Source organism: Lytechinus pictus, chromosome 5, assembly GCF_037042905.1.
Source record: "Lytechinus pictus isolate F3 Inbred chromosome 5, Lp3.0, whole genome shotgun sequence".
NCBI classification, from domain to species: Eukaryota; Metazoa; Echinodermata; class Echinoidea; order Temnopleuroida; family Toxopneustidae; genus Lytechinus; species Lytechinus pictus.
The window spans coordinates 16,049,556-16,075,037 of record NC_087249.1 but is presented as its reverse complement, the minus strand read 5'-3'; the positions used below and the strand labels follow the sequence as shown (position 1 = coordinate 16,075,037).

The window sequence follows — 25,482 nt, the reverse complement described above, 5'->3', positions numbered from 1 at the left end:
TTACAATTATTACACCTAAGCTTTTTAAACTTTTAATTTATGATAATTACTATTATTATTTATTTATATCTTTGATTATTTTATTTATTTATTCATTTATTATTGCTATCATTATTATTATTATTCATTTTATTATATAAATTATTATTATTAATATTTTTTATTTATTTATTTTTCATTTGTTATTCCTTTTTTTTTTTGGGGGGGGGGGTTAACTGTCAAATGTTTTACGAAAGATATTGCACAGAGGAATCGTTTTTATTTCCGGCTGGTTTGGGAGGGATGGGGTGGGAATTATTAAATGATTCCCCATTTCATAAGACAAAAAGAATACATATTTCTCTTTATTGACCTCATTCTTTCAGCAAATGTATTTTATTATGACTTCCAAATTCTTTCGTTTGCAATGTAATCCGAAGGTGTCTTTTTGCGAGCACCCAAATACCAGCGTCTAGTGAATGATTCTCAGTTAATACAAACATTATACATATATTCTATAGATATACCTTCTATCATCGGACAGGCAAATAACTGCATTATTGAAAATGCAGCGCAAACATCGAAAGTCAACATCGAATATCTTCTCTTTGTTCGTTCACTTTTTTTATGGCGTATTTTGTTTTATTTCTACCGAGTTCATTCATTCCACTCCTTGCAATAATCTTATCGACATGAATTTTTGCAAATAATTGTTCATTCTTTCACTTATTCGTAATTCCGGAAGATGTGGTCAATGCCATTAATAAAGTACTATTAGAATCTGCACCTCACCTATTCTATGGGGAAAATATAAGGAAACAACACCCACTTAAAAGTTACCTAAAAATGTAGATTTTAAAAATATAAAACAAAACAATGATTAGGTAAAAGATAATTAAAACATATTTTATTGCTTGAAATGCACACTTTAAATCTTATTTAGAAATATACAATCTTAGCTAAGTAAAACAAAAAAAGTTACAAAATGATATATTCTTAAACCAAGATTCACATAAGACTTGGAACATTACCAAAATATACTTTTTAAACTTTCATTCCATATTGAAATGTATGATTGATTGTGTTTTTGGAAATTTTGATCGTTTACAATGCAAGTTCCAAAGGAGCCCTCGATACGAGAAAAGAAAAGCAAACAAAATGCTCAATCAATTAGCGATGGACCCCTGCTGTCGCATTTGAATTCATTTATCCTCATCAACAATTAATCTGTGCTGTGATTACCTTCCCCGGCATTCTCCTGAATAAAAGCATTATAATCGGTTTATGAATGCATTTCTACACACTTTATACACACTTAAATTTGTTTACCATTTCAATTTTTATTGTTCAGTGTGGATCACGGTGTGAGGTCATCTTTTCACTTTTTATTTTGACTATTTGGCTATCTTGATGTGAATCACATTTTAATATTGACGACTTTGTGAACTTACTGCGAAAACTTACGCAATCGAGGTATCCACTGTATTTTATTATTTTCTCACTGTTTCAAATTTCAGCATTTTAATAGCGTTGACAACATTTCTCCACGCATGGGTCCACTATATGACTGCACTCTAGTCTTCTCATTTATAACAATTCTGCATGATATGCCGATCGATGTAAAAACAAAACATGATTGATTGACGAACATCAGCTATCATCAGGGGCAACATTCTCGAATGTATGGGGATAGAAAACACAATTAAAGTAATCATCGGAAATTTAAGGACCCAGTACAGTAAATAATGTCATAACAACCTTATCAAGCGAAGAATTTGGCATTTGCTATAGGTATTAATGCCACCTTACGACTGGTCCAAGATCCAATTTTTGAACGAATCGCATTTTGCTCATTTTTTGAAATTATGAATGAAAATTATCTTTATTTGATTTGTAAATTGACTGAAAAATACTAATATAACATTTTCGAATGACTGCAAGTCTTTCATTTGGAGTAAAGTAAAAATTTCTATCAAATTGTAGCCAAACGTACAATTGTTATGACGTCATTACGACTTGATGTTAATATCGCTTTTTTCTAAAAAGGATGATAGCATAATCACTCGTTTAAACATAGGTATTCGTAGGATGATTGAGAACATTATACATTAAGATATTCCATGTACAATATTATTCCATGATTTATGTTCATATTGCAACTTGGTAAGCTATAATGACCTTAATATAGTCGGTAGATAGCTCACGTGTTGGATCAATATTAATCAAAACAAGGTAGAAAATGTCATGTTTATTCCAACGTCGACATCAAATCAACTGAATTACGTTGAAATAAGCATGAAAGTTTTTACATTTCTACGAAGTTTCTACGTAGTGACCATGCTGATTGTATTTCATAGCATATTTATCAATATTATTTTTCGTTAGATCCTTGGGAGAATATGTAATGAAAATATTTCGGGGGAGTGGAGGAGAGTGGGGGTGGCTCTGCCCCCCCCCCCCAGTCGATTGTGTACAACCTTCCATAAGATATCATTGTAAAAATTCAAAGCCCTGCTGTGGTAGGGAATGGTAATGATGGAAGGGGATAGGAAACAACTGACTTTGCCCTTCCATAAAAATCAGATAACCACTTAAATTTAGAATTGAACCCTAAATTTGGCTTCAGTGATGCTCAAGAATGCTTGAAATCGTTGTTCATATACTAACTCTTGTTCACAACCGACCGCACTAGAGGAACATGTTTAATCTGATAAAGAAATTACAGGTGATCAAAGCAGCATCTGATGAACATGATGAAGGTTACTTGTTACTGTGTAAATTTGGGTACAAATGAAATATCAGGTACTGTACATCGGATTGTCTATCCCATTATTTGCCCCCTCCTTTCCGCTGTTGATGACAACAGGATTGGATGCCATATGATCGTCTTTTTGATTTTTGTAGCCGATGGTCAAGAGATCCGAATTTCGTGATCGGCGAACCAAAATGACGATGAAGACGACAATGATGGCGACGATGGCGACAGACAGGAGTACGCCGAGGACGATGGTCTCCCCGCGGTAGGAATTGATAATAGGTGCCGATTTAGTTGGCATTTCTGATGGAAGAAAAATGATGAATACGATTCCTTACATATAATTACATGCAATTTTTCTCGCCCACCAGAGGTGAAGGCGAGACTTAGGGATCCAAATGTCCGTCCGTCCGTCACAAACCTTATGACACCTAACTCCGCAACCGTAGGTCACTTTGGAACCAAACTTGGATGGTAGATGTACTTAGGCGACCTGCATGTTATGCTGCAGTCGGATGTCACATGGTAAGGTCAAAGGTCATTTTCAGGTCAACAGTAAAGTTTACGTGCGAGACTCTTATGACAAGTGTTAATCCATCCCAGTCATTTTTTCAATAATGTTTCGATACAATTCTGTTGCGTGCCCTTACAAATCACGATATTTCTGGTTAGTTTTCATAAGTGGGCGAGACACAAAATCGCTTTTGCCTTGTTTTTTTTATGAATTTGCTTGATCATTTCACTTTCTAAATGACACTAGTAAAGGTAAAAATATTCATTCGGCTATTCTTCAATTATTTTGTCGATTATTTTCTATCCCTTACGGATAACGTATTTCATTTTTCGTATATATATATATATATATATATATATGTATATATAATTTATATGAATGGCGAGCAAATGAAAATTGTGTACATGTACATTTTTTTGTATTTATAGTCGTCAATCCACTCTTACTACTATAATATAAATTTCATTTGTATCGTAGTTTATGTCAATAGTATATTCAACTTTAATCATGGGAGTAAAAAGTGTATATAATTAATTAATACCAAATTTTCAACAAGACAAATATTTTGTATTTGAGCATTTAAAGGTACCAGACCCGACTAGCATTCATGCTTTTCCTGGTTCCTGTAAACTATTACATTTTATTATACTTCTTTGATGTACCGTCTTTTTTGCTTTGTTTGTTTCTTTGGATAATAAAATTCACGTTCAAGTTCAAGGGTGACGCCACTCTCTCTCTCTCGTGATTCGTCAAGTAATGAAAGAGAGAAGACAAAAGAGGGAAATGCATTAAACATGATAAAAAGAAATAAAGACTACAAAAAGGAGACGTTTTGGGCCATGTAACTCCATGATACCTATACAATTAAATTAGGGGGAAATATGACGTAACTTTCTTTATCTTGCTCTCTATCAACATATATTTAAGCCATCACTAAACAACACAAAACAGACACCCCTCCCACCACCCACATTTATACAAACTAGTTGATATGAATGTACAAGCAGACTAACTTTACCTGGGTGTTGGGGTTTGAACTCCACATTATCAATAGCCACAACGCCACTCTGTGAGGATGATGTTGTAGATGCTGTGAATACAATCTATCGATAAAAAGGACACAAAAATGCCATAAGAAAAAAAACATACAGATGTTCTGCTTATGTCAGAGATTCTTGATGAAATTTCTAAACGTCAATACATATGCTACGAAGTCTCTCGTTTATCCTTTTAAAAGGGGGTAATTATGTTAAAAACTTAAAAATGAGATTTCTTTTTGATATAATTTCGAGGTGAAAACTAAAATCATTGATTGATATAACTCTTTCCAAAATATTTTTGCATGATAGATGAGGAAATTGATAAATGAAAGGTTAAATTATATTTATACGAATCCAAAACACATATTACGTGTATTTTCATTACGGTGCGGACAAATGCATTTAGCTCATATCAGTGAATCATTCGTAAAACTGTGATGAAGATGCAATTTAACCACGAACATTGACCGCGGTTCCTTATGATACTGTATATTGGAGAGAGACACTGATAAATTGTACAAAGATTCTGGTCGAACATACCAAGGCGTCGTCTCACCTTTGCAAATTTGAAACCGAGGTCCTCTGTATTAACATCCCATTTTCCTTTAACTACCCCCTCTACGCCATGGGTTAGTTGAAAAATCATTTGGTTGTCCGTCTGATTCTCTCTTTCAATACTGATGGCGAACGCCAGCTTTGAATCGTTGAAAAGCTGGTAGTCGAGTGAGAGGGAATATTGTTTACCAGATCTTACATCAAGTGCCGGTGTAGCCAAACGTACGGTCACCCCAGGTGTAGGAATGCTAAACATGAATGATCCATCTTGAATGAAACAATGGTTGTTTCAAGGTCAGAACATAAAGAATAAGTGGCAAACTAAAATATATAAATACATTTTTAAAAAAAATCTGAAAAAAATTGATAAATTCTAGAATTTATCTAATGAACTTATGAAGATACACTACGGAAACAAATCTTAGTTTTAATATTATCTGATAATAGAAAGCTACTTCGAGAGTTTCAAGGCGACCGTTGTACGCGCAATTATCAGCCAAGGCGGTAGGAGAAAACTATTGGACTGGTGTTATTCCGAAAACAAAATGCTTTTAATGATCAATCGTGAATTACCGAAACATCAGTAAGAAATTCAAAGATTAAGATACGACATAGCGGTAATGAACATGTATTTCAAATATGCGTCATTCTAATGAAAACGGTATTTAATCATAACTCACCCATCTCCTCGACTGGTGGAGAAACAACGACGTTGGCATCATACCATTCCCATTCATCCCCCATCCCGTTAGCCATCCCGTAGCCGCATGCCTGTGATCCGCTCTCAAAGTCACATACACTTTCCGTCCGGACACCAGAACACGGGTGATTGAAGACGGTTATATCATCAATAGCGATGTCCCCCCTCGGACCACCCCCGACAACACCCCTGAAGACGATCTGAAGTAGATATAAACACACTTTCATTGATTATTCAAGACATAGGCACATCAATGATTAAAGAAACCCGGAGTTGAGCAAGCGTATACATCACGTCCTTGTATGGAGATCACGATACTATTTTATAAACTATATAATGGAGTACTGAAAAGGTATTCCCCAATATTATTTGCAATGAAATGAAAGGCAAAATATTACATTGTATATCATCAATATCAATGATATCTTTCTACAAGAGAACACTGGGAAAACCCAATTTATTTGACAAGTTAAAGTTAAAGTCCTGAAAACTGATTGGGTCTTCAATACGGGCACGGTCCCTGTACCCGGCCTAACAACATAGATTACTGAATGATCAGTTATATCTAAAATTCACCTGAAATGTTTCGAAGGGCATAGGATCAATGTCGACGTTTCTGTGGAACCACCTCTGCCCCTGGTCCCCGCTGACCTCGACCAGCGCAATACGGAATGAGGAGAGAGCGGGTAAGAGATACGAACCCAGGAAGCCGATATCCCGACCGTACATGTAAAAGAAGAACTGAAGGCATAAACCTGCATGGTCGCCGGAGATTTGAGGAGACATCAGGTCGGCAACATCTCCAGGTCGCCTGCCCGAAGAGGTCTCAGTGTACATGTAATAACCTAGCATAGCATTGGGAAATAATGGGCAGAATTACTGTCTATTTTATCGTTCATACCCCATTTCAACAACACAATAGTTCAAAACACATACTGGATTTGCATCGAAACAAATATTCTTTAGCCAAAAACTTCACTGTATTCAAACCCTTGATAAAAGTATTGATCCATTCATTTGATAAAAGTTCAATGAGCTACACTTCAAATATTAAGTTGAAGACCAAACTGGAATACATCGAGAATTCAGTTTATTTAAAACCACCCCTGGCTACATCTCTTCCATCATCGTAAACCAACAGTCTGGTAATTCTAACAGTATTCTATGGTTCAAGTGATACAGTGATGATATATTCTAACATATCGGCTCTATGACACAATCTTCCTGACTAAATAATCAGGAGTAATTTTACCCTGTATACGGTAGTTGGAACCCATTTTGTCGTATAACTCAGGCGTTCTTTGAATATTGACCATTTTTACCTTCCAGCGTTCCTGTGGTGTGATCTGTTAGAGGACTTGTGTATAGTGATGCCGTTGGTCCGTTCCTCCTTGTCCAGTCGAAATTATCTTTCTTGGATTGTGTATATCCGCAATAATTGTTATCGAAGTCACAGCTTCCTTTCCTGGGTGTGGGCGTTGGTACAACTGCGTAATTATACAAAATGAAATAACACATTTCATGGTGGGTATTCCATCACTTTCTCTTTAATTGAATAGTAAATCCGGTACAAATAGACAGTTGAGAAAGAAGTGAAAAAAATCCTATGAAAATCCGAGCAGATAACTGACAAAAAATTATCAACAACATGTACAATAAACAAATTATCGTTCCTTTGTAAGCTGTTTTGTCACCAGAGTACTTTTATAGGGATTTATAATTTATCTCCTAATTATTTTGTTTGTGTGATGTACATGTATGAAAAAAAAGGACCTACATGTATTCCATGTCGCTGTTTATCAAAACACGAATTGCAATTAGGACGTAATCTTTATCACAAATCTGTTATAAAAAATATTTTTCCGCTGCAGAGTAGCATGTTAATATGTGTTATGCCGATAGGTATAGTGTTTTTAATAGAGAGAGAGAAAAAAAAGATAAGAATGTTTAAATTTGGCCAGTGGGTAACTGTCAGTATCACCTGCCACCATCTAGTAACAAAATGAACAAATTAAACTCTTAATGATTTTTTGGTCTTCAAATGTTTCCTAATTTTATTTCTTCTGTCAGCACGCTGGACATACACTGTGGCAAATGCGCATGGCGTGGATCAACGAAAGGTATCACTAATATACATTATATTAATCATGACATTTGCACTTTCATACAAAAAAACAATTCCAAAAGGCTTGGCATATTCGACCTTTTGTTTATCAATCGTCATGATAGGGTTTTTTATATCATCTTTGATTTTATCTGTTCTTACTAATTTCTACGTAAAATTTGTAATCATAGAGTTCGTCTTTGCAAGCTTTTTCAAAGAATAATAATAGTAGTAAAATACTCGGGGGACAATTACGACTTGACTAATCCCAAAGACCACATAATTTGCAAATAATAATGTGTGTTTACCTTCACATGCCCCATTCTGAACGCTAATATCATCAAGGGCAATAGCAGAATTCCATGTTATTGGTCCAACGCTGATATAAAAACATACCTGCAAGTATCAAGTATCAAACAAACACATTTATTATCATCACTCCGCATTTGATTGCGTATGCCTACATGATGTAGCTCTTAAAAGAAACCAAACAAACAAACGAAAAAAGTGGGTATTAATTATTAGGAGATGGCAGTTTGGGTAGTAGATTTGAAGTAATATGGACATACGGCAACAAAAAAAGAATGTCAACAATACAAAAGTATTCGTGCTACTCCACTTTTCCATCGGCAGCTAAAGCTGGCGCACTCCCGAATATACTTTGCAAGGGAACATATACAATAGCTTTCGAGGCTCAAGCGGTAGTAACAACCTGGGGAGTGTTTCATCAATATTTTCGTCCGACAAGTTTTCAGATCTGATAACTTTTCTCGACATTGAAACGCCAAGAAGCCCTGTTACTATGGTAACTCTCATATAAAACTAGATTTGTCGGCTAAAAATGTCGGACAAGTCCTTTCATCATGTTCATGAAACAATCCCCAGAAGATTTAACCCTGTATGCACATGGGTATGCACAACATGACAATGATGAATAAACGTGTGTGCATTGTGTGTTAGATATCCCATGTCACTTACCTGGTACACTGTAGTATAGTTCTAGACGATTTTAACTGCATTCTGTTCGCCGACGCGACGAACTGGACTTATCCCGTGAGTACGCCAAGCCGAGTAAACGTGCGAACCAGTTTTCAGTTTCACGTGTTCACTCGTCTTTTCGTACGCAAGGGATAGTACGGTACGTTGAAGAATAGAATTCAGTTACAACTAGACCACTAACCTGGAAGTATTTATCGGTAGGGTCAATGGTGTATTTCTGCTCATGCCAGCCCCATGGCTGTTTACCGAACACAGAGAGAACGGGATCCAGCGGTAGAGGTTCGTTGAAGTTCCTGATATGGAAACCCATATGATCGACATTCTGCCGCGACATGTGATAGTAGTAGGTCAGACAGCGTGGTTGGTGTGACGGAACGACCATGGGCGAATAAATGCGAGCGCGGTCATTCTTCTTGAACTTGCCACGATTTGGATCAAAGGTTATGATGTAACCTAAAGACAATAATGTAAACATTGAATATGTCCAATATTTTATTTACCGGAACTCGTAAACATTAATAACATTAATGACAAATAATAAACGTTGATATAGCACTGAGGCACATTGCCTATGCGCCTTAATTCTACCACATAATCCTCTGTATGAAAGTCGAGATCAGAACAAGACTGCTAAACGCGTGTACGTCGTATTTACCGTTTAGCACAGCAAAGAATTTTGCTAAAATTGTTACACCAATTCGCTAGTGAATATCCTTTACAGAACTGAAAATAAAGAAAAGCAATGAAAATTGGCAGAATTTAGTCTCAAGCGAAGTTACAGCGCTATTGATGTCCATAGTCGTTGGGTTTCATAGCCTTAATGATTTTTTATGAATATGTTTAATTTAAGTTTATTTAAGTTATAACGTTATATTTAGGGCATCATGTCTTTGAGATTGTACGTCACCTTGAGGAGATCTAGTAGTGTGGTCCCATATATTGTTTAATTGAAAACCCTCTGTTTTAGGTGTAATGCGACTCCAATCACCCTGGTCCCATTGCGCTTGAGTAAATCCGCACCAGTCGTCTTCAAATCCACATTCGAATCCATGAGTGGATGCAGATGGCGTGGGAGGAATGATCTCGGGTGTCGGTTCTGGCAATCGGAAAATATGAAAAAAAAACCTATTTCTAAAGGCAAACACCTGTAACTGTAGAAAATGTGCAAACAATCTTTACGAGTTTTTAGTATTTTTCATGTTCTTTATCACTTAAGTGTGTTTATCATAATTATCACGCAAAGGCCAACTTTACACTTTATACACGCCAATAATTTATCAGATAAACTAACATTGCAATACCAAAAAGCAGGTGAAATGTTTGGGGTGGACAGTAGTATACTTCATTTGACTCAAGTGATGACTCTTCGGTGAAACATCTTACAGTACTATTCTCGAAAGCAATCGATAATATGGCAATCACTTTGAAACAGTCTGGTCATGCTGGTGGACGATTGCAATCGTCTACCAGCATGACCAGACTGTTTCCAGAACCTATATTTATGTCTAAGGAAAAACAAACTTCTTGTCACAAAACTGAAAGTTTTGACAAAAAAATCTCAATTAACGATCCGTGTCGACGTTAGATTTACAAATTTTGAATTTGTCAAGCCCATGATCGATAAAATAATCACTAATCGGATAAAGGTAGGTTTGCCAATGTAAGGAAATAAAGATCATGGGTCTACACTCACTCGGCGGGCAGCTGTTAGGACCATCGGTGTACAAGAAAACGTCATCGATAGCGATATCATCTCGAGATTCGATACCACGTACTCCTTCAAACACCACCTGCAACGGAAATAAATCGTTACTAATTGAGTCAAAAGTAATACAGCATCCCTCGCTCCACATCATCACAGAGCAAAATTTAATGTTTGTGGTTTCATCATAATTTTCCTAAACATGGTTCCCCAGGACAATAAAAATACATTGCCTTTGTGACATGCGCAAGAAAGAAATCTGTCTTGAACTATAATTGTGTTCGTTCATTTCATCTTCATTATCAATTTAGGCCTCTTTATGGTTATGTCTTACTGGTTATTCTGCTAGAGAGAAGAATAACCATCGGATTATTTGGATATAACTATTATAAACATTGTCCGCGTCACTTCAACAACATCACGTAAAACTTCTGAAAAAAATAATTCACTTTCACATAAAGTTTGATGACTAGCTCACATCCCAAAGACAAGGTAAACATTTCGTTGTTGTTTTTATCAAATCAGATAGCGATTATGAATTCACGGTAAGGTGTAAGAAATGCCTCCCTACCTGGAAGACTTGATCCCGTGGGGTTGCAAACGTGGCCCTATGCCAGTAGTTCCCTTGGTTTCCTTGCTTAGTCCAGACCTGAGTACCTGGCAGGTCCTGGTCTTCCGTCTTCGTGTACACATTCAGCGTCTCTACGTCGATTCCGTACATGCTGTAGTAAAACTCCAGGCAACCACCATCGGGTAAGGGGGATGAGGGTGGTGAGATGAGCCGAGCTTTAGCTCCGATTGGTTTCGAGTTTGATGGGTTAATCAACATGAAGAAACCTTGCATGACAAAATGTGACTGGTTAATACAATAGTTCTATCGGACAACTTGGGGGTGGGGATATTACCGTGTTTGTATCAAAGCTCAACTCGTTTTTCAAACGGGTTAGGGCCTTTACAACGTTTGTAATAACATGAGCTAATAATAAACTTGGTACTGTACGTCATCATGACCAATTGACCGAACTCCGAAGCGAATTAAGAGCCAACTGGAAACTAAGGAGCCTGGGTCAGAAGGAACATAGCGGCCATAGCGGCACCAATGATTTTTTTTTCACGAACAATTCCTTTTTCCACGCATATTCTGAGTAAACTATCTCAGAGAATTGGTAACCATGAGTCTTTTTTTTATAATGGACTCACCATATGAATTTCTCACTTCTAGATAGTTCTGAATTCAAGCTTACCAAGTTCGTCACCCCGCGTGTGGTCTACATCAGGTCCAGTATAGTAGACCGGTGTACCTCTGTTCTTCCAGGACCAGTTGTAGTCATCAGTCGTGTCTTGAATGTAGTAACAAATCTCGATCTCTTCGAAGGTACAGCTTATAGAACTGTGATTTAGGAGGACATCTTCGTTGGGCAACAACAAAAAGGGAGTGGATAAAAGGCCAGAAAATATAATTATTATAGTATATTAAATAAAGAGATAAAGCGAGAGAGAGAGAGAGAGAAGAGAGAGAGAGAAAGAAGGATAAGGGGAAATGGGAGAAACAGAGAGGGAAACCCAGATCGACAGACATGACAGAAAGATTTCAAATATGAAAAATATGGGTAAGATTGTTTAAGTGGTTATTATCATCCCCTTAAAAAAACAATGTCCCTTTTCCTTCTCTGTTTTAAGTTTGGCTTTCGTTTTCTCTCCCCTCTTATTCACTTCTTATTCGTGATTTTCCTTATCATACTAATTCATCTTAAAAAATTAACAACGAAAGAAGCCCTAACCCTATTAAACCCGTATATGATGCTTTATAATAAGAAACAAATACAAATGCATGCATGTAAGTGCAACTCACTATGACCAGGGCAACGTGCAAAGCCATCAAACTCGACATCATCTATTGCGATGTCAGCCTTGTCAGTGTCTCCTCGTGTAGCTTCGAAAACAATCTATTAGAGAAAAAAACACACACGAAACAGTTAAGTGTATGCATGGTAAATAAAAATTGGAGTAAAACAAGTCCTTTGTTGTACTCTCTGCAGTTGTGTAGGTAAGATCCCCCTCACACCTGACCGAATGTAGGCGGACGAAGGGTGACGAATGGGAAAAATCACGAAATGCATGCAAATTCAACGAATTCGATAAAATGTCCATCAAATCATGCGATCATTAACTATTGTCAAATTTAATCAACGAACGGTAAGCGAAGGATAATATGACATGCGAAATATATCGATTTTTCGGTTCACCTCTTTGAGTAAATTGCAGCCGAAGGCAAGCGAAGTTTTGATATAACCCAATAAGACGAACGAACAGTGAGCAATGGTTTGATATGGCGTGCGATTAGAAACGAAGACGAGGGAATAGATCAGGCGTTCTTGTACGTTTGTGCCATCGTGTTGCTTCGTTAAGGGTTCGTTCGAGATCGGTCCACTTTGGCAAAAGCGCGATGAGGAACTATGTGCATATGTGCAACAATAACACACGAACGATTACCGCATACTAAATAAGAGATGCGAATTGAAACAGATGACCAACGATTTTGCAATTCGTCGGGAAATTTTAAGCATGTTCAAAAGTTCCGCGCGAATTTGAATAATCGCAGCTATTAGTTCAGAAGGTGTACGAACCCAAACACGAAGGGTAAATATGATTTACTATCAGTAACCATTGAAAACGATTAAAAAATGCCTTTCGCCAGACATCGCAAAGCATATTTCAGGCAATTCGGTTAGGTTCGAGGGGGCCTTAAGTCAGTGGTGCCCCAAATTTATAATCAGAGAAAATAAAATGAAGGGTTGAAGAATTGCTAAAATAATTAGCCTCTCAAACATGCAATCAAGTCCAGATTGACGGATGGTGTGAAAGTAAATTAATTTCTTTGGTCGGTCGATCGATCGGTCAGTTTCGCGTATGTGACTGTTGCATCATTCTGCTACGAACGCTTCGACGCCATTGAAAGAAATCTGTGCTTGCTCAGAAAAATGGCACCCTAAAACATGTAGGCCTATTCACATTACCTTAAAGTCTTCGGTGGTGTTTACAACCACCTCTGCACCTCTCCACTGGTCACCTCGGTTACCCGCCAGTGACCACACCAGCTCACCCGGGAATCCCCCATCATCCCCTGGAATGGTCAGGTAGACATTGAGCGAGTCAACATCCTTGCCGAACATGTCATACCAGAAAATGAGGCACGATGGTTCGGTTTGGTCGGGGGTACCTTGGAGGAGGGGTGAAATGAGACGGGCAACGTGTCCAGTGTTGGCTCCGTTTGCTTCGATGTACATGTAGTAACCTGGAAGAAAGAACGTGAAACTTACCCCTTTATCGAAGTATTCCAAATGGGCCAATCCGTTCTTACGTTTAAGAGAGCAATGACGATTTAAATCTGGAGTCAGAAGATGTATATAACTATACATCCGGGCAGCTGAATGTTTCGAAAATGTCTGTGTATACGTGTTTTTTTCTCATTAATACCTATTCATAGTATTCCAGGATGGTTTCTGTGCTTGTTATATACCCTAAATGCTTAAATTATGTGAAATTAACCTAATCAAGCATGTCAAGGAAGCTTATTTCACACAAATAGCCACATCAGCTTTGAGAAAAGGGTATTTTAAATTCAACGCAACCATGGCAACGGAGAGAGTAGAAAAACCAAAACGACATGGTCCTTTCCCTCGTACTTCACATCTTTTCTTACTACACTAACAAATAAGACCTTAACTCCTTTAACGAGCTACGCATGCATTGCATCTTAACCAGAACACGGTACCCTATTGGCAGTATGCATAAAATCATATATTGTACGATTACGATGTCGATTTTTCCCCGTTCTGAAAATGCTAACAGTTTATGCAATATATGGATAAATATAAAGTATGTTTTATTGCTCCTATATCCATATTGCATTTATTTTACAATTCCAAATTGTAGACAAAAAGTAAGAGTCGTAAAATTCAATAAAGGTGGCGATTCAGGACAATCAATATGGACGATTTGCATTACCGGAGGCGTTGTTGTATGTATGATCGTGCTTCGGCCCAGTATTCCACGTGCCTGTCTTTTTATTCTGCCGTTTAAAGTCGAACTCATCAGTTTTATCCTGCTGCATACCGCATATATCAGGGTCCTCAAATGTGCACGTCCAGTCAACTGCAACATGAAGAATGCGAAAAATCATAGTCTTTCTTCGCCACTTGCAAAAATAACACATGGAAAGTCGCTACGAGGTAAACTTTGTAAATCCCGAACATGTCTTTTTCATCAGTTGATACCCCATCAGAATAGTATATGCTAATAGGATGGATGTCTTGAATATATTTCATAACAATAATTACACCGTAATGCAGCATTATTATCCTGGCCTTAGCAAAGTAGTCGTTACGCGTGCTGATTTCAGGAATAAATTCCTACCAGGTACCCATTCACCAATACCTGGGTTGTGTGTAGCTCAATGTGGGTAAATTTCTCGCTGAAGGAAAACACGACATGGCTTGAAATCGAACCCAGGTCCCTTAGATTGAAAGACTAATATCATAACCACTAAACCACGACGCCCCCACATTGATATGCCGAATCATGAATTTGCTTTAAAAAAATAAATAAAAGAATATGTTCTTCCTGGAAAACCCGCTATACTCCCCCCAAAAAGAGAGAAATGAATCACACACAAACACTTTAAACGAGCTTGTGGGAACCCATTAGATAGTGACGGTTGAATACCTAGTCGGTTTACAAGGACCTTTTGGTATTGCACCTTTTTCTAACTTCACCAGGTGTTCTTGCTGCGTTCTATATAGGCATTCGTGTTTTCTTAGCAATCAGATACAAATGTGACCCACCTATCATCGTCTTAGGTTTCGAATGATCCATCCTGGAAAGAACACAGTGTGATCACAGTGTGTTCACATAGGAAATTATGTTAAAATATCCACACTGTTGAAATGCTCAAATTCAACAGTGTGAAGATAATTTCATACTGTGGACACCTCGATGATGTGGCTGTTCGCATCGCGTTCACATGGTCGACTATGTAAATATGTGATTCACAATATTGAAATGTTCAAATTTAACAGTGTGAAAGTGATTTCACATTGTGTTCCACACTGTGGCACACACTGTGAGACACTGTATTCTTTCCAGTGAGGATCTCTTTATTCGAAAGCTATTACCATCATGTGATATATCCAACTATGACTTCATATATCTTAACATTAATACTTATAACAAATAAGACAAAATGTAAAAAAATACATACTTTGTGGACACTGGCCGTTGACAATAGACATATCATCTATGGAGATCTCGCCATTCTTCCCCTCAATTACGATCTGTCAGAGTTGTTAATATGGGAAACGTTTAAAAACTGGTTGGTTTAAAATAAGGTAAGATCAATCGTAATTATGATGATCTTTCGGCTAGCTAGGTCAGTAATCAGTGGGGCAAAACTTATAGGGGCTGAGCGGATACGGTGTATAATACCGTGATTATTATAGAGGACCAAACCGTATTGAATGTCATCCAACCAGTCAAGGAAATGGGGACGGTTGTCAAAGGGGGTACCTTACCCTCCCCATCTTTAGCCAAATATGTACATGAATGACGTTTTGTGGTATACAGTGTATCGTCCCCCTCTTTGGAACCGACAATGAAAACAGGTGCGGTATTTTTTGTTTGTGTGTGAGGGCACCACCTCTTCCTTTTGATCAAAAAAACTATCTGTGCCAATTAAATACGAACTTTTCAGCCAGTGTGACGGTATGAAAATAAAAATGAAAGGGGAAGTCTTTGTATTCCTTGATTCATCATACTCACAGCCGCCAAATACGATAGATGCCAATTCTAAGGATTACAATATTTATACCGATAATGTCTGCAACTTTTGACGAAAATATCTTTACAATTCTTAGAGAAATTTTAAGTTTATTCAAAGGACCTTCAGGAGACCTGCCTGAAACGTCGAGTAACCTCTCTTCACTTTAACCTGCTACTACTCAAAATTAATGATCGCTACTCGAGCAACATTCAGTTCATCTCATCTGGTTTACAGTCCTTTTCAGGACTTCACGCCATTTCAAGAAAAGAATACCTCTATTTTCCTCTTTTCATCTTTTTTCGTCTTTCCATTTAAGTTTATGCCTGTATTTCCTTTCCCTTCTTCATAATACATGATTAACCATATACCTTCTCCACGTTATATATTTCCGTCTAAACATTAGGCAACAAATACAATATATATCATTCGTACTTGAAATAACGTTGGCTGTGGCTCCACTGTAAATAGTGCCCGAACCCACTTTTTCCCTTGGTCGCCTTGGATCGTCAGAGTCGGTTCTACCGGTGTAGGTTGACCGGACTCCCGGACATAGGCGTTGAGGATGGCGTTACTCTGACCGTTCATGAAAATGAAAAACTCTGTGCATTTTCTATTCGTGGTAACAGGTAGATCAGAGGTAATTACGCGAGCAGTTTGGCCACTACTCAGAGATGCGTACATGTAGTGTCCTGAATAAGGTATACAGAACAACAACAATATAATCCACATCTCAGTTTCCTTAGAAATTAGGCCTACTTTATATTCTTAACTTCTAAATCCAAAGAGCAGCTTAACTCTTAATCTCCGATTGAAAAGATAAATTTAAAATGGGAGAATTCACTTAAAAACACTGCGTGTATTGTTCTGGGGTGGATGGAAATGGTAAGCTGTATTATATAATGCAAATGAAAGTCTGTGTAAGATAATATATTTCAGCCAAAAGACGACCGACCGACGTATATGAATGTTGTAAATTTGAAAATTGATATCCTCTTCGCATATCAAAATTAATTCGTATAAGTTCCATACCTTATAATTAACATATCGTTTTATTTTTCTTTAAACATTCAATCATGTCAATTGATATTGATAAGCGCAAAATCTTAGCATGGAGAACAAAATGCGATTGTAAGTGAGCCATTTTTAAGGTCGCATTTTTTAAAATCCGGATAGCAGTTATAACACTTCTGTAACATTTGTGATGTTTTCTTTAAGAAATAAGTTTTGATTTTAAAATACTAGTAGGAAAAGACCATTAACCCCCAATACTATCACACACAAGATTGCATGCTTAATAAGCATGTTAAGAGTGAGTAATAGAGCCGCTGATTTTGCGGAAGACGTGCTGTAAACTTGATTAATATCGATACTTCTTTAAGCCGATTTATTACTTTGTATTTTTTTTTATTCACACACAATGAAAGAAATACTATCAGCCGTAAGATTATTTCTCAGTGAGTCCGTTTACAAAATAATACATGGAAAGAAATAAGTACAAACATAATAATTTGAAAACAATAATTCAATATAGATTTACAAACTAAAGGTTAATCAAATGCAATTTATAACATGTAAATAAACTTCTTACCGCCAGAGCTTTCGTATGTATGGTCGATACCAGGATTTTTTGCTACCCCTGCTTCCACGGTGCTCCATGTTGCTGTAGTGTCGGAGGTTAGATCACAGATATCGTTTTCAAAGTCACAGGTGAATAGCTGTGCGCGTACTCCTGTAAAGAATAATGTCCAAATAAATTACATTAAAGGCCTGTGGCGGCCGCACAGAAGCGTTGTTCCCGACCTTTCGTTGGAGAACGCGAACGCTTATTTACGACGTTAGTTGATTTTGGAAGAGACTTTTGGGCCCGTCGTCATGGTCGTAAAACTCTGTCCTGCAATGCAAATTGTGTGACATGAGATTTTTTTTCGTTTCGCATCTGCAACGGAAACATTCAACATGCGTTTTGTGTGCAAAATTCTGGTTGCTACTATGGTAACAGCGATATATCCGATCTAGGACGACTTTCCAAAGCCACATTTGGTTCCTCCCAGAGCTCGAGAGGCCGCCCTCTCGAGCCCACTTCCTTTGAAGAGTAGATACCAGGCGCGACCACGCTTTACAAGTGAAAGAGTGGGCAAGTACGTTACGTATAGGCGTATGTAACGTTATAAAGGTGTCAAAAACGATGTTTAAAATACTGAAAAGGAGGATATGTTTTTAATACTTGTAGGGTTTCACAAGCTAAATACTTGTTAAGAGATGCATTTTCCGGCATTTTTATAATCTGGAAAAGCTTTGCTTCCCTTGCTTAGGGTGCTTTTCGAAACGGCATGGTCGTGCCTGGTATCCACTCATCAATGGAAGTGCCCCCCCCCCCCGGGAATTCGAATCTAATCCCCCAATTCTGGGGAAAGTAGAACATAATGCCCATTACATTGTGTGCTAGAGTCATATCGCTTGTGTAGGAGTAAACAAAAGAAAAAACCCGTGTTCAGACGTATACATGCTGTGTACATAATCAACGCATGCGAAATGGTTTCGGCTGGAGAGGTGATTTGACCCATGTAATAAATTGCCAGAGATCCACCAATAATTCACATTAAATGCAATATCGCTTCGATGGATTGTAATGATCTATATCTAAGCCTTAATTCAGTAACTTTTCCCTCACTCAATATGTACTCGATTTGTTTGAAAAACCACTTTCTTATCCATGTCATAATATATTGTAGGTCCTGCATTTCGAATATCTCCAGCCATCAGTCGTAATGCATATACATAATCAAGTGTATGATTAAGCATTACATTTTGTGTTAGGGGACCCTAATATTAGCGTCCGTGATGATTGCGAAAGGTCCCAGTTAGCGTAACAGAACGCTAACCATCACGGGCGACCACCGCCTAGACGCATTGTTTTCACTAACATAGCACTAACAGGAGGCCTATCGGTATCGATGAACTCACAGAAGCTTAGCCGAATTCCTAGTATTCTAACAATAAAAGGCCCAGCAGAAGCTAACAGTGGCGCTAATGTTAATATAAATCGCTATAAACAGTGCCAAGGGCACCAATAGTGACGATGTTAGTGAATAATTTCTCCCTTTAATCTTGTCTCCCTTCCTTATACCAAGTAATTTAAATAGACCTCGACCGAATTATAGGGATATTCCGGGCCCACATAACAATATATGAATAAATGGAATAAAATTAGATCAGCAAATTGCTGAAAATTTCATCAAAATCTGATAAAAATAACAAATTTCTTGAATATTAAAAATTCAACACTGTATTTTACAAATGATATTACTGAGCAGCATGTGGCAATAAATATGCAATAAGTGGAACGATGATGCCATATCCTCTATATAGCTCTTTCCCCTTTTTCTGATTTTATTGAAAAGAACTCGTAATTGTCTCAAATGTGTGTATGTCACCCGAGTAACCAAATGATAATCTTTGAAGCAATATTCTGGGTGGACAAAATTTAAATAAACCTAATTTTGCATGATACAACATACCCTCATTGCATATTCCTGAAGACATGAATATAGATTTCACCGAAATAGGGCCTAATACAAAATTTTAAGATAGCATAATTTTTTGTATTTATTTTCATTTTTTGTCAATTTCCCAGTGTTTTGTTTGTCTCACTTTACTGTTCAAACTGTATTATTTTCTTCAGCTTGGAGTACCCCTTTAAGAATGGGTATATAGCGGGGGATGTTGATAAGTGCCAAGATATGATCCTTTTCATCAAGATATTTTTTTTCTCCAAGATCATTTTTTAAGTGTTTGAGGACATTTCTAAGAATAGACCCTACATTAGAAAGAAGAAGAATATCTGATGAAATTTATTGCATGATAATCATCATTGGCAAATACTCTATCAAGAGCATGATGAGTGAAGTCTGTGAAGAGCATTTTCAAACAAAAGAAACTGGTGAAAATTGGAATCGCATTTTCTTTTGGTACAGAATATCCATCGTAATATCATGATAGGCTAATTTTCTTGACCTTTTTAAAGCTTATTTGATATTTAAAAAAAATTAAATTAGTAAATATATATTTACTATTTGCTCTCATTTCATGTTTAAAATGTAATAATAAGGGAATTTTTGTAGGCCTATATAATAATAAATTAAATTCATTTGCCCTTTCCTAGACAAGATTTTAAACCCGTAGAATGTACAAATAAGCATAACTAAATCTTAAGTTTAATCTAGATCACTACGCACAAATTATAGATTTTGCCTAACTCAAATCCCCTAACAATACCCGCGCCTAACGGCGCCCTAAAGCCCCTTTCACAATTGACGTACGACCTGTTTACGGCCACCTGCAACAGTTTTTTTCTTGTTGTTGCATGATCGATCTCTTGGTGTCTTGCGAGCACTCGCAGTGGTTGTAGACGAACGCACTAATTTGAGGTGGTCGGAGGTGGTCGTGACTGGTCGCATCTGAATTTGAACATGTTCAAAATCCAAACGCGATCAAATACGATTGATTTACTCGCATCAGGTCGTACCATCAGTCGGGCGATCATCGTGTGAGTGTTGTTCAACGTTGTACTACTTGGTGCGAGAGGTGACACAACTACGTATAGTCGCATTTAGTCGACTGGAGGTCGTACAACACTTGCACATGCGCTAGATACCTACAGAGACCAGTCTTGCGACTGGTTGCAATAATATAAGACTGTTGCAAGACCGATCGAAATTACGGCTTACAACATTCCACTACCGTTGCATTCGCATGTATGCGACCGTACAGCCCCTTTCACAATTGACATCCGACCAGTTTACGACCGCCTGCAACAGTTTTTTTCCTGCTGTTGTACGATCGATCTCTTGGTGACTTGCGAGCACTCGCAGTCGTTGTAGACGGTCGCACGAACTCGAGGTGGTCGTGACTGGTCACATCTGAACTTTGAACATGTTCAAAATCTGAACGCGATCAAATACGACCGATTCACTCGCATCAGCTCGTATCCGGGGTCGTACCATCGGTCGGGCGATCATCGTGGGAGTGTTGTTCAACGTTGCACGACTTGGTGCGAGAGGTGGCACAACTAAGTAGTCGCATTTACTCGACTGGAGGTCGTACAACACTTGCACATGTGCTAGCGACCTACATGTACAGAGACCTGTCTTGCGACTGGGTGCGATAATATGATGGGCCATAAGACTGTTGCAAGACCGATTGCAACGGCTTACAACATTGCACTACCGTTGTGTGCGACCGTTCCCCTCGCAATCCCTCGTGCAACACTCGCATGTGATCACACGAGCACAATAGGATCATAAGCGACTTACTCGTGCAACGGGTTTTACTGGTTGTTTTTGTTGTACGACAGCTGTTGCAACTGTGAAAGCCTCTGTGCGATATTATGAGATGACTGGCGATTGATGCCTGTTGCAGCCTGTCGCACGACCAAAAGGTCGCAAGTTGTCGTACGTCAATTGTGAAAGGGGCTTAACAGTGCTTTGTGTGCCTTCTGTGCGATCATTCTACCCATGTTGTTAGTAGCTGATTTGTTAATGAATAATGGTATACAGATTGTGATGTCAAGCGTTGATCCCAGATGTAAATAGTGCATTACTTTGACTGTAGCCATCGCGGCGGGATTACCAGTTGTAACAGGGCCCTTTGTTAGCGCAGTGTTAGCGCAATGTTACGCTAACAGCGTTTCTGTGCGGCCGTTGGCCGACGGACACAAAACGTACTCAAAACGGATTCAGCTGACAAGCACAATTTCGGGGTGGCTCCATTCGTTTTCAACCGCTCCAGATAATTGACAAAATGGGCAATCCATGAAATCACTTTGGACCGATGCTCGATGGATGTAGAGCGTATGAAACAAGTATGCAAAGAGCACACAACGGATGCATAGCGTTTTCCAACGGATGGCAAGATTCTTATACACATTACATCCGCTTTGCATCCGTAAGTGCAGTGGGACCAGGCCTTTAATTGATGGAGACGAGTTTCGATCTACATTCCCCATCTGAAATGTAACACATGACAATATCCATACTTCCATGCGTCAAATGGCAACACAGGGAGAAGGGTAAGGGCGGAGGGGGTGGGGGGTTTTCATAACATTTGTCATATATATTACTAGTATTTAACATATTAACCTTTGTTACTGAAAATCACTCGTAACCATTGAAATACTATTGTGATTAGAAAACACACACACTTGATATGGGCAAACCTCATGGATCTCATTGTATGGTCGTATTCAACCGAGTAACCAGGAGGGGGTGGTAAGTGCACGCCAAACGCGGCAGCACTTACATTGCGCGCGAAGCGTAATCTCTAATGGGTGGGTGCAGGTTATAAAGAACCCGATTGTTTGAGGCCATTCACCTTAAATGTATATATTTTTATAAATTAACTACAGCAACTAATAGCTTTAAGTTCTATATGCTAGAACTACACACAGGGCCTAGTAGAGTAGTGTCCATCCATTCAATCATACCCGAACACTCATCGGCAGCTGTAGCAGGTAACCCCTCCCTGGAAAGGATGCAAAGGTCGAAATTATAGAAAGTGTTTATTATGGGACCGCATGTCAAATGCATGTATATATGTATATACATAACGTGGATAATGCGACAAATAAATACCGAAGGCGCTCACTTACCTGATGCTATTACAAAAAACAAGACAAATGGCATCGGATACATTGTGAATTTTGATTTCCTCTAAGACACACAGTATATCGAGAGCAAGTTGTCGAAACGGATGTCGGTCTACATGACACATCTAATATAAGATGCATGAAGAATGAATCCTATATTGAGACCAAAGATCGTCTTCTAACTTTTTGTTCGTATGTCATAAGGAACGCAAACGTAACCATGTCATTCGTAGTGCCGTGTGCGGCCTAAAGCAATCAATATATACATCTGATGGCCTTTTTTATGGCCCACCTACATTAAGTTGACAAATTTAATATGTGAAGCCAAGTTTGAATCAAGTATTAACTAAGAAAAACAATTTCAACTTCACTGCCTTTTGAAATAATCACGAACTTTACAAACTTTTTACTTTCCCCTCGTTTCGATTGTTTTCTGAAATTAATCGCATTTGTGTCATTGAAATTCCAAAATATATCATTAACCTGTGTACAGTGCAAAAGTTGTTTAGAGTTTAATAATCAAAATAATATCGCAACTACGACATTTTAAAAATGTCGTAGTTAAAAAAACAAAATGTGTTTAAAGGCATCTAAAGTGGAAATAATAAGAATAACATTGCATAAAACCAAACAAGCATGATTGAATTGAATCAGACAAGTAACATGTTAAATGTCTGCAACATTATGTATGCGATTCCATAATTACACTTAATCTCACCAGTTTTAAGCATGTATAGAGTATATTCTATCAATCGTCATAATGTAAAGCAGGTATTCCATAAACCATACCACATCGAATGATGCCTTTAAAAGGGGGGAGGATCCTGTAAAATCGACAAATAGTTCAATATTTACATCAAATACCAAACAGTGGATATTTTTATCATATTTACCATGTTTGCTGAGTGCAAACATATTGCTTGGGATCATGCTAGTGTTTATTCGTTTGTTCGCTTCCTGATAATCTTTGTAACGCTTCGCATGCATGGCAATCAACAGGGAAATATTATATATATATATATTACATGGAAATCTCATCAATATTTATGCGGACTATTTTTCATGAAAGAACTGGGAAGCAAAAAACAAGCGATGGCGTCATATGATTAGTTTATGGCATTTATCCAACAGATTAATGTGATAAAAGTGAAAACAGTTTGACAGCCTTACTAATGCTTCAGGAACACCGAACGAAACCGAGTTCAAACCGGCCGATGATATGTTATCGGTAATAATGTAATCATAGCTTTGGTAAAACTGTGCCCAGTTTCATAAATATTTGTCATGAAAATAAATTCACCATTTCTTTAATAACTTTGCTATCAGCCAATCAAATTGAATTATTTCAGTAGCTTTAAACTGTTATTGCAAATTTATTATTATAAGTAGTTTTATGAAACAGGCCACTGAGTCGGTATCGCCGGTGTGACTGTCATTTATGCTGACAAGTCTTAGCGCAGTCGATACACAATGCCATAATTATTTTGCGCCTTCACGGGACTTGAATCCATGCCTGTATGATTACTTGTATTAAGTTACTGTCGAGATGTCTGAGAATATTGAGTAGCTTGCATGGTGTTAACCTGAGATGTTTCCTTTAACCAGGCACCGTGGAACAGTTTTGGAAGGAAAGGGGGGGGGGGGGCTGACCATGCAAAAATCACAGTCAGATGGATATTTTTACGTTTTTGTACATAGTTATGGAAAAAAGTGGCCCCAGTTAACATAATTATGCAGGGTTTTTCGCCGACAATATTATGGATTCTCAACGATTCTAAAATGTTTAAACATGTTTTTTCGTAGACAAGAGAGGGCATCGGAGAGGGCTTAACTCAAAACTGCATCCATGGAGACAAACAGGAGAGATTCGGGCTTAAATTCACCCCGTGTAGTTAAATGTAGCTAATAATAACCATCATAAACAAAATGTAAAAGAAAAATCAAATCCCTCGACGTATTTTTTTTCATCAACGGAGAGAAATTACTATTAACAGTAGGAAAAACTCGCTACTTTATGTTCCTTCGGAAATTTAAAATCAAACCTAAATAAATTCAGTCATATCAGAATGGTAACAGACGAAAGCTACCAATATGGTGAAAATGTGATTTGATCGGTTTGATATTAAGACAAACATGTCCTCTTTATTTAATCAAGAAAAACAAAATAAAGAATACCTCCCCACCTGATCCCCTAAACGTTAGTATGTAATGATGTACAAGTATTTAAACGGCAACTGATGCAATTGGCCGGAGGTGAGGTTGCCGATAGACATGGTCCAAAATGTTTTTTTTTAAACAAACGTACTTTCCCCTTCTTTATGTAAGCAAAACTTTTATCACATGTTTGTATGGCTATGTTTGCCGTCTAAACCTCTTTTATTTCTCATCAGAAAATCATAAAAAAAGAGACACTACAAAAACTGCGGTGTTCATTTAATACCAGTCCGGAATATTTATATGACCACACCAGAGAAGTGTTACAACAACACCGGTGTGAAATTAAATTAATGCTGTTTTACCACTAATTGGTGCTGTATAAACACCTATCTTTAATTAGTCTAAAACCAAACCGGTGTTGTTTTAACACTTCACTGGTGTGGTCACAAATAGATCCCGGACTGGTATTAAAAAAAAATGCTGCCTTCTTCTGATCGACAAAAGCTATGCCAAACA

The 25,482-nt window shown here is 37.7% G+C and overlaps 1 protein-coding gene across 1 annotated transcript; it reads right to left on the bottom strand.

Annotated features, from left to right (window-relative positions):
• Positions 1 to 345: 345 nt before the first annotated feature.
• Positions 346 to 23,046, bottom strand: LOC129261734 (MAM and LDL-receptor class A domain-containing protein 1-like). The gene is made up of 19 exons (XM_064099382.1): positions 22,813 to 23,046; positions 17,755 to 17,895; positions 16,599 to 16,855; positions 15,609 to 15,681; positions 14,357 to 14,503; positions 13,366 to 13,643; positions 12,201 to 12,294; positions 11,593 to 11,757; positions 10,920 to 11,185; positions 10,340 to 10,436; positions 9,554 to 9,742; positions 8,828 to 9,099; positions 7,956 to 8,043; positions 6,866 to 7,030; positions 6,120 to 6,388; positions 5,524 to 5,743; positions 4,845 to 5,110; positions 4,267 to 4,351; positions 346 to 3,037 (listed from the first exon to the last, which is right to left on the bottom strand). Exons 1-19 carry the CDS (start codon positions 22,853 to 22,855, stop codon positions 2,778 to 2,780), a joined length of 3,375 nt encoding a protein of 1,124 aa, XP_063955452.1. The 5' UTR covers positions 22,856 to 23,046; the 3' UTR covers positions 346 to 2,777.
• Between the last annotated feature and the right edge of the window lie 2,436 nt (positions 23,047 to 25,482).

Coding starts and splice junctions, on each gene's coding strand:
- LOC129261734 (XM_064099382.1), bottom strand. CDS start 22,855: ATGTATCCGATGCCATTTGTCTTGTTTTTTGTAATAGCATCAG. Junction 17,896..22,812: donor GTTTTTTGTAATAGCATCAG/GTAAGTGAGCGC, acceptor TATTCTTTACAG/GAGTACGCGCACAGCTATTC. Junction 5,111..5,523: donor TCCACCAGTCGAGGAGATGG/GTGAGTTATGAT, acceptor GTTTCATTCAAG/ATGGATCATTCATGTTTAGC.